At 48.6% G+C, this 10,412-nt stretch overlaps 1 protein-coding gene across 4 annotated transcripts in view; it reads right to left on the bottom strand.

Annotated features, from left to right (window-relative positions):
• CLSTN1 (calsyntenin 1) overlaps positions 1-4,643 on the bottom strand; it is a 78,996-nt gene extending 74,353 nt beyond the window's left edge. For 2 of the 4 annotated variants that reach the window (XM_021095296.1, XM_021095295.1), the window contains exon 1: positions 4,317-4,628. In XM_021095296.1, coding sequence (XP_020950955.1) covers positions 4,317-4,416 — 100 coding nt within the window. In that variant the 5' untranslated portion in view covers positions 4,417-4,628. Of the gene's footprint in view, positions 1-4,316 lie in introns of all 4 variants that reach the window. The other 2 variants (XM_021095294.1, XM_021095293.1) reach the window with 2 other exon arrangements.

Genomic DNA, 10,412 nt, shown 5'->3' on the forward strand with positions numbered 1-10,412 from the left:
AGAAAAAGAAAGGCTCTGCTAAACAGGGGACAACTGAATGCTGTGCCCCCAACTCCTAGGTGCTGGTGGCTCTACGGAAAAACAGGTGCCTGCATCAGCCAGACATGGGGGCCAGGGGCTGTCCTAGTCTGAAGGTTCCTAACTCCAGCCTTGGCACAGCCTCCAGTGGGGTCAAAATGTCACTTCTGAAGACTGCTGTTGTTGTTTTTAACAGTGCCAGGACATGACACTGGGTAAATCATTTCTACCAGCCTCGAACTCCTGAAGCTCTACTAAAATCTGTATTTTGTCACAAATCAATTCAAATGTATCTTCAATTTCAGTTAGAAAAGATGCATCTCTTAATGTATCTTACCAAATCACGACCACAGAAAAAGCAAGGTATATTTTAAAAAGCATAATGACTTAAAACCTCACTTAACCAGAATGGGTGAGAAATAGGACTCTTGATGATTTTCAGAAGAGCCAAATCTATTCTGTTTCAACACTTATAAATGAAAACTGTATCCAAAAAATGACATTCTCCTGTCTTAGAAAGCAATAATAAAAATAATTCAATCCTTTTTTTTCATGTCTTAAATATTTAACATCCCTCGGGTTCCTCATTTTAAACATTAAGAATTGGTCTACACAGACAATGTAAATCAACTATAATAGAAAAAACAGAAACCTAAAAAAAAAAAAGATTTAGTCTAGTAAGCTTAACCGAGTCCTGAAACTAGTGTCATGGAATTACAGCATTTTCTAATTTCAATACAAAAACCGTGTTTTAATAAAAAGTAATCATGTTTCACAGAAAATCAGTTATAGGTGATATTCCTCATACCTAAACCTGATTGATTTTTTTGGCTCAAAAATGAAATAGTACTGACCCAGATAATACATAATGAGAATGCCTAAAACTTCCTTATGAAAAAGAATTTCTAGGAAACTGCTTTATTTTATGCTTTTTTTCCTAAAAGTAGTATGCAGCCCAAAGCTGGATTCCAGTTAGCTGAGGGTTCCAGTTAATCACGTTACAGCTCTTAAGTTGGAATACATTCAGAATTACTAATACTTTGTTATTTCTTTCTATAGGTCTCTTATGTGAAATAAATATCTACTTTCAGCAATAAAAATATTAAATATAAAATTGAATTCTGTAATAAAATTATTTTTCCTCAAAGCTGCTTCTGAAAATCAAGGTAACAAATTAAGAAACCATTTTCCCAGAGTTCCCTGGTGGCTCATAGGTAAGGACCTGGCATCACTGCTGTGGCTTGGGTCACTGCTGTGGTGTGAGTTTGATCCCTGGCCTGGGAACTTTTGCATGCTGTGAATGAGGCAAGAAAAGAAAAGAGAGATACTCGTGTTGCAACAGAACAAAGGGTGGGGAAAAAAAATGTATACATGTAAGGATAACTTGATCCCCTTGCTGTACAGTGGGAAAAAAATAAAATAAATAAATAAATAAAAGGTGAAAATTAAAGAAAAAAAGAAAAGAGAAACAAAACCATTTTTCCAAAAAGCTTAGAATTCGTTTTTGGGTTTTTTTTTTTTTTTTTTTGTCTTTTGGGGGCCACACCCCCATCACATGGAGGTTCCCAGGCTAGGGGTCGAATCAGAGCTGCAGCTGCTGGCCTACACCTACCCCACAGCCACAGCCACAGCCACACGGGAGCCGAACCGCATCTGCGACCCACACCACGGCTCTCAGCAACGCCGGATCCTTAACCCACTGAGCGAGGCCAGGGATCGAACCTTGTCCTCATGGTTACTAGTCAGGTTTGTTACATGCTGAGCCACAATGGGAACTCCAAGAATTACAGTATTTTTGAGAAATGAACTCAAAGTGTTAGCCACAGAGCTAATTTTGAGAAGTTATCTACTAATGAATTTTTATATCCATGTTGTAGGATTTAAGTTGTTTTGCACTCCGTGTCTGTGACGCTCTTCTCAGTATGTAACATTTACCCATCAGGTGAGAATGAGGATGTGAAGACCCAATGCTGCCTACTCTGGAATGCGGTTACCGATTCGTTCACACAACACCGAGTGCCTGCTGTGTGCCCGTGACAGGACACATATGTGAACAACACAGACCAGATACCCTGCCACGCTGGGTAGGATCTAGGGAGAAGAGACAGGCAAAAAAAAGAGTAAGGAAATCGTGTTACAATGGGCTAAGCGCCATGGAGAAAAGAAAAACGAAGGGGTACAAGGAGGATTCAGGGGTTCAGAGAGATGAAATTTCAACCAGGATGGTGAAGAAAGGGCCCAATGAGGAGTTTGTGTGCAAACTACAAGCCTACAAACTACTACCTACACCAGAGCTCACGGCAATGCCAGATCCTTAACCCAACTGAGCAAGGCCAGGGATCCAACCTGCAACCTCATGGTTCCTAGTCGGATTCGTTTCCACTGTGCCATGACAGGAACTCCCAATTCTCTTTTAAGTAAAATGAGCCCATAGAAAGTGTCTCTACAAATTGCTATCTACATACAAAATTTATTGTAGCATCTGAAAATGAAATCAATTTATTAGCATTTCATCTAACACTCATGATGACAGTGTCTAACTTGCAAGCTGAGAAAAAAGAGAACAAACACAACAGAACAGCTGATATTTAAAATGTGTTTTTATTTTGAAGATGAAGAACTCTTAAGTGCTATAAATACACCCAGAAAAGCTTAGGGAAACTTAGTAAACTACAAAGGACTCAAGTGCTTAATGTTTCTTTCACAGGAGAGTTCTGTTTAGTCGCCCATAACGAAGATATCTGACAGCTGAAATCACACTGTTTGGCATTCCAGTATTGCTAATGGGCTAACCAATTAATTAGCCCATTAATTAATTAATTAGCCCATTTGCTAATTCAATAATGAACAGCAAATGTAGGTGAATGGACAAACTTAAGAAAATACGGATTCCAACAAGAAATATTACCACTGACTAAATATACTTGAACTGTTTCCCCAAATATCCAATCCCAGCACATATTTTTAAGCTGTGTGGGTTTTCCCCAAGAGAAGTAAACTTTGACATTTTTTTTTTTCGTGGATATATTAGACTTACAGACCTCCATCCCACATCTGGAAAGACCCTTCCAAACTTAGCCGGATGTAACTTTTAAAAATCAAAGTGAGAGCAATTAGATACTTAAATGACTAAGATCTGAATGTGACAGAGTCTAGAGAATGTCAGACATGAAATAAATGAAGTATTCAAAGTTGATCATCTTCGATGTGAAGAAAGGAACAAAAGATGCATTTGCCTCTCCTGCCCTTTAATTTGTGAACACGGTACTTTAAGAACTGGCGAAATTGAAATATTACCATTTCATCTCGCCATCCACCGGCCCTACCCTCCGGAATTTTTTTTGATTAAAAAAAAAAATCAGAAGAATAGATCCAAGTAGATCCAAGTACCCTATAGACTACACCTGGATTACTTTGCTCCAAGGCCGAGGAAAATGTTTACGATTCCAAGATCCACTCGGAAGCATATATCTGCAATGCGTAAGCTTTTCGTTGGCAAGATCGGTCAATACCAGAAAGCGAGTAACGTTTAAAAGGTTAAGTGTTTGAAGGTTAAAACAACAACAAAACAACTGATTCACTAAGAAATATTGTTTGCCAAGTAACCATAAAATGATTTCGGCCCTAAGGAACCAAAGAAGGGTTTCTCGTTTTGGCACGATCTAAATTACTGTCAGAAAAACTGCACTAAGGCGTCGGGGGTGTAGGAGAGGAAGATTTCCAACACAGGGTGAGACCATGGTCATAAACCCCAACAAAATTTCACCTTTGGGTGAAAAGGTGGGAAGGGAGCAAGAAGTTTCAGTCTTGGCTCGTTTGAAAACGAGGTTTAAAAGACCCTGGGAGGAGGTGGAAAAGGGCGAAGATGCCGCGTCCGCGGTGCAGCTGCAGCAGCAGATAATCGGAATCTGGGAAAGGCATGCGGAGGAGTGGGCTCTTATGTAAGCATACAGCAAAAAACGGTGCGTGCAACCCCAGCCTGATGCACATCTGAGCACACAACACACGTACAAGGCACCTCACCCCAGGGATGCAGCCCCAGCCCGCCGAGCTGCTGAGGAAGGCGGACCGACCCTTCGGCCCGCCTGCAGCGGCCCCTGGATCCGCACAGCCACCACCCCGGCGAGGGTGGGATGGGGGCGGCCAGGGCCGTGGTGCCGCGCCCGGGACAGAGCCTGGCTTCTCCCGCTGCGCCTGCAGCGCGCGCCCGGGCCTCCGGCGCCCCGACCCGGCTCCCGGCGTTCGGCCCTTGCGCCGCGACCCGACTCCCCGCGCCCCGACCCGGCCCCGCCGCTTACCTCGCGCGGCCCAGACCTCGCCGCCGCACAGCAGCCCGGCCAGCAGCAGCTGCAGCAGCCAGGCGGCCGGGGCCAGCGCGGGCGCAGGGCGGCGCAGCATCGCTCCGGCTCCCGGCGCCGCGGCCGGCCCGAGGCGGGAGCGGCAGGGAGGCGCGCGAGGCGCCGAGCGGGGCTCTCGAGACCCGGGGCCGGCTGCTTGGCGCCGCGGCGAACACCGGGGTCCGAGGAGGAGCCGCCGCCGTGACGCTGGGCCGCGGGCGCCCTCCCCTCGGCGGAGGCAGCGCTTCGCTAGAGGCAGCGACAGCAACTAAGATGGCGGCGGCGCTCTCTCTCGGGTCCGGCGAGGGTACCCGGCCGGGGGCGGGGTGGCGGCGGGAGGGGCGGGGAGGGGAGCGACGGCGCGGCGCGCGCGCGGCGGCCCGGGGAGCGCGCGGGGCGTGGGGTGGGGGCGGGGCGCGCGCCTCCGAACCCGCCGGCGGAGCCCGGAGCGCGCTCCGCGGGGGCGCGCCGGGGGGGGTGGCTCCCGAGAGGCTGGAAGAAGCCCCAGGGGCTGCACCGCCGGTCCGCTGCGGTAGCCGAGAGCATCACCTCATCCCCACGCGCGCTCCCAGGCTCCGGAGCCGAGCGCGCGGCACCCTGGGGCCCGTGCCTCCCCCTTCACCCCTTCCCACCCCCGCCCCCAAGGAGTGCAGACCCCGACGGACCGTGCAGCCCAGAGCCCCTGAGTGCCAACACCCTGTGCCACTTCAGACGAGTCACGTCGCCTCCCAGAACCTCGGTGTCCTCTTCTACCACGTAGAGGTGATGAGAGGGAGCTTGCGGGGTTGTGAAAGGTGTTTAGGGAGACGCGGTCAGCGCTTTGTAAACAGTCAAGGGCTGCGCAGCACGTGCTGCAGTGGTTCTGGCCCAGGGAGGGGGCTTGCTTGTCCCCACCAGTGTCCTGAATTTGTAACTCAAGATCCCAGCATTTACTGAAGAAATCTATTCGTGGCTTTTTAAAGGCGGGTGGGTGCAGGTGCCCTTTCTAGATCTTACTGTGATGCTAACGCAGAAATCCAAACGATTGGAGAAGGATCCCTTCAGGGCTCTTGGGTCTCTGCTTTTCCTCCTGTCCAGCCCCACCCCCGCCCCGCCCCGCCCCGCCCCGCCCCGCCAACCCCTAGGGCCACCTTATGCCAGAGAACAGTTAGGGATGGTCTCCTAGGCACCAGGCACTGTGCGGGTGAGCCGACCTCACTAGCTCCATTGTGCAGACAAGAAAACTAAGGCCAAATGACGTCCCCAATTCAGCCTTCAAGGACCAGGATGGCATTAGGGAGACACCCATGGCAAAAGTTAAACAACAATAAAGTGTGAATTATTCAGGACTCGGCTGGAAGAGCTATCAAAGGTGATTCACTGCACAATGATTGTCCTTCTGATGTTTACTGAGAGGGCCCTGCTGGCTGGTGGGAATTGTGGAGACCAGCTTGGGGTGGGGTGAAGGGGGGTGGGCAGCCTCTGAGGCTGGGAGGAAAATGAGTCACTCTGTGGGGAGCAGAGGACTTATTTAGAAGAGTAGTGGGTGAGAAGCCCAAAAAGGTAGGTTGAGGACATTGTGAGATGCCTGAAATGTCAGGATGAGGGATTTGGACCTAATCCCGCAGGCCACAAGAGGACCTTGAGCAGCAGTGAACAGAGGCACAACGTGACCTTGGAGAGGGTTTCGAAGCAATCAGTGATGAATATGCTTTTCCCTGTCCTTTGTTCCTCAAAGACATTCTCCACCAAAGCCCGAAAGTTTCACCTCCAGTCCCCCTGCCCATCCCTCCCCTTGGTCCAAGAGGTCTAGAAGCCTTTGGGTGGACCCCTCCCAAGGCACCTGCCTGGCCCTTGCCATCTCCAGGCCACACACACCCTCCCTCCTTCCAGGCAGCACTGCAGAGTCATCCTCTCCAGGCACTGCTGTTGCTTCCGGCCCTCCCAGGTTCCCAATGGCTCCCTGCTGCCACCTCGTCTGGTCTAGACAGCCCTGCTAGGCTTCCCACCCTTCATGCCTGGGCACCACCCAGCTGACCTCAGAGCCCATTATCTCACCACTCTCTGAGCTCAAGTTCATTCCTTCCCATGGTCCAGCATCCCATGGTCCAGCATCCCCAGCCTCTGCCCTGAGCCTCAGGTCCTACCAGTGCATTTCTGGGGATGCCTCCTCCAGGAAGTCCTCCAGATTATCAGGTCCTCTCTCCCCAAACATACACGCTCTTAACTCAACCATCCAGCCTTCATAATCTGCTACTTGGTGCTGTCGATTGACTACTCCATGCATGTCCTTTTCTCTTCCACACTATTCTAGTGGAAAGGACCCAGATGGTACAGACAGACAGCACTGGATGGGAATTCTGGCTCCTGCTATTACAAATAACCTTGGACAAGTTACAGAACCTTCTGACTGTCTTTCCTCACCTGTGAAATGGATAATGACACCTATTTCCTAGCGTTGTGAGAATTCAATGAGATGATGCAATTGAAGTGCCTGCTCATGTACAGTAGATCTAAATGTACGATCGCTTCTCCTTTCCCTCAGGAGGCTTCTGAGCTCCTAGTGGGTGCTGCTGAATGCACAGTAGGGACTCAATACACACTCGGTGATGAACTAAATGAATTGCTGTATTAGTTGTTTCTTTTTTTTTTTTTCATTATGGAGATCACATCTCAATAACATACCCTGTAGGTTTCCAGGAACTTTGGAGATTTATAAAAACACAAAATCAGAAAGGTATAATCTCAGAACTGTTGTTTTGAAGGAACAGGCTGATGCCAAGAGGAAAAATGTAATGTATTCATTTCTGTGAGAAACACAAACAAAAGCTCTTTGGTGTCTGGGAGTTTCCCGTCGTGGCGCAGTGGTTAACGAATCCGACTAGGAACCATGAGGTTGCGGGTTCGATCCCTGGCCTTACTCAGTGGGTTAAGGATCCAGCATTGCTGTGAGCTGTGGTGTAGGTTGCAGACGTGGCTTGGATCCCATGTTGCTGTGGCTCTGGCGTAGGCTTGGCAGCTACAGCTCTGATTAGACCCCTAGCCTGGGAACCTCCATATGCCGCGGGAGCAGCACTAGAAAAGGCAAAAAGACCAAAAAAAAAAAAAGCCTCCTAGGCCCTATTGATGACTTTTCAAAGGTCTCCACGTGATGGATTAGATCATCCTCAAAATGACCCTGAAATGGGGATCGAGCCGGACTTTGGCTCTGGGTGGCAGAGAAGGCTCCTAGCCTGAGCCTAACCAACTGCTGACTGAGAGGCATCTTCCAGAGCTCCCCTTGCACGGGAAAGGGGGTGGAGGGGAGAGGCTCCACCCAGGCCCATCCCTAGGGGGCCGCTGAGAGAATAAAGAGGTGGCTTTATCAGCCACGCAAGGAAGATTTCAACTTTTTGAACTTTTTTTGGCCATGCCCATGGCATGCAGAAGTTCTCGGGCCAGGGATTGAACCTGAGCCACAGCAATGACAACACCAGATCCTTAACCACTGGGCCACCAGGGGATTCCAGTACTGCATCTTTTGAAATGACTTTAGCTAATAACAGCAGCCTCTGTACTAAGCTCTTTACCTGAAAGTGACATAGCATTTATACCTCCAGTAACCGTTTCCGGAAGGTACTTTATGGTTCCAGGTGAGAAAAATGTAAAATTTGCTCAAGAACTCATTGCTAGGAAGGACACCTGAGATTCAATTTCACATCTGAACCCACACAATTGCCTTTGCCCCATGTGAAATTACACCCCAGCTACCAAACAAAAAAAAAAAAAAAATGCCCTGCACAGGATCCCACAGCTTGGAGCCACCTGCTCCACCACATCAGACCCTGAGGCTATATGAAGCCATGGGAGGCAGTCCACAACCAGGCTGGGGTTTCTCAATGATTGTTCCTTCCCAGATCAAGAGTTGCTATGAGGATGCTCTTTGCCTGGGAACCGATCCCTTGGTTGGTGAGCAAGCTATCGCTGTTCACACAGTGTGTGCTGCTGGGCCAGTGTTTGCAGACCCCAGCTGGAGGCAGGTAAGCCATGGTTGTGGCTGCTCTCCTCATGATGTGTTGGGGGGCAAACCCACTTCAGGGCTGTGGGGCAGAAGGTTGTGACACTCTTGGAGCCACTGATAACAAATTCCAAAAAGTACTAAAACCACAGTCCCCAGCACCACCGCCAGAGTCCCCTGGAGCCCCTGGGGTCTGGCCCCATCTCTGCCTTCTCTGGCCAGGTCACTCCATTGCTATTAAAATGGATGCTTGGAGTTCCCATCGTGGCTCAGCAGTTAACAAACCCGACTAGCATCCATGAGGACACCGGTTCAATCCTTGGCCTCACTCAGTAGGTTAAGGATCTGGCGTTGCCATGAGCTGTGGTGTAGGTTGCAGATGAGGGTCCGATCCCGCATTGCTGTGGCTGTGGTGTAGGCTGGCAGCTGCAGCTCCGATTGGTCCCCTGGCCTGGGAATCTCCATATGCCACGGGTGCGGCCCTAAAAAGACAAAAAGAGAGAAAAAAAAGAAGGGATGCTTAATGAGGGGTGGGATGATGTGTGCTTGCAGCAAAAACTCTGGTTCGACAGACCTGAGTGAAACCCATATCTATCCACTTCCTTCCCTTTTATAACTTTTTAAAAAAACTGTGATTGAAGTATAGTTGATTCACAATGCTGTGTTAATTTCTGCTGTGCGGCAAAGTGACTCAGTTGTACATGTATATATATTCTTTCCCAGACTCTTCCATTATGGTTTATTACACACAGGATATTGAATATAGTCCTGTGTGCTGTACAGTAGGACCTTGTTGTTTATCCATTTCTATATATAATAGTTGGCATCTGCGGATCCCAAACGCCCAGTCCTTCCCTCCCTCATCCTCCTCCCCCTTGGCAACCAAAAGTCTGTTCTCTGTGTCTGAGTTTGTTTCTGTTTCGTAGATATGTTCATTCGTGTCCTATTTTAGATTTCACATATAAGTGATATCATATGGTATTTGTCTTTCTCTGACTGACATACTTTGCTTAGTAGGAGAATCTCTAGGTCCGTCCATGTTGCTACAAATGGCATTTCATTCTTATTAGGGCTACGTAGTATTCCACTGCATATGTTTACCACATTTTTTTTTTTTTTTTTTTTTGGCCACGCGCTTGGCATGCGGAAGTTCCCAGGCCAGGGACTGAACCTGCACTGTCATGGCAACCTGCGCCACAGCTGCAGCAACCCCAGACCCTTAACCTGTTGCACCACATGGGAACTTCTAGGGTCTGAACAATATTAGGCTACGTTAATGATACTGACACAGCAGCAACTTGAGCCACAGCAGTGACAATGCTAGATCTTGAACCCACTGAGCCACGAGGGAACTCCTAAAGCACATCTTCTTTATCCATTCACCTGTTGATGGACAGTTAAGTTGTTCTCATGTCTTGACTATTGTAAATAGTGCTGCAATGAACATAGGGGTGCATGTGCATCTTTTCAAATTACAGTTGCGTTTTGGTGTATGCCCAGGAGTGCTTCCCTTTTGTAAAATTTCCATGTAATCTTTTTTTTTTTTTTTTGGCCGCACTTGCAGCAGGCTAGGGGTCACATCAGAGCTGCCGCTGCCAACCTATGCCACAGCCACAGCCATGCCAGGTCCTTAACCCACTGAATGAGCCCAGGAATCAAACCTGCATCCTCGTGAATACTAGTTGGGTTTGTAACCCACTAAGCCACAAGAGGAACTCCATTTTTTTTTCAGTAGTGCCACACCTGTGGCATATGGAAGTTTCCAGGCTGCAGCAGCCAGCTTACACCGCAGCCACAGCAACACAGGATCTGAGCCACATCATGGCAACGCTTGATCCCTAACCCACTGAGCGAGGCCAGGAATTGAACCCCTATCCTCATGGATACTAGTCGGGTTCATAACCCACTGAGCCACAACAGGAACTCCTTCCATTTAATCTTGTTGTATGGTAATATTAAATATTTGCATGGGTCCAAAGGCAAATCTAGAAAGCAAGATGCTCATGGAAGTCTAGTTCCATTCCTATCTCTTCCTTTCTGTCCTTTCTGCTCCTTTAAGATTGCCATTTGTCTGGAATCCC

This window comes from Sus scrofa, chromosome 6 (genome assembly GCF_000003025.6).
Source record: "Sus scrofa isolate TJ Tabasco breed Duroc chromosome 6, Sscrofa11.1, whole genome shotgun sequence".
NCBI lineage: Eukaryota > Metazoa > Chordata > Mammalia > Artiodactyla > Suidae > Sus > Sus scrofa.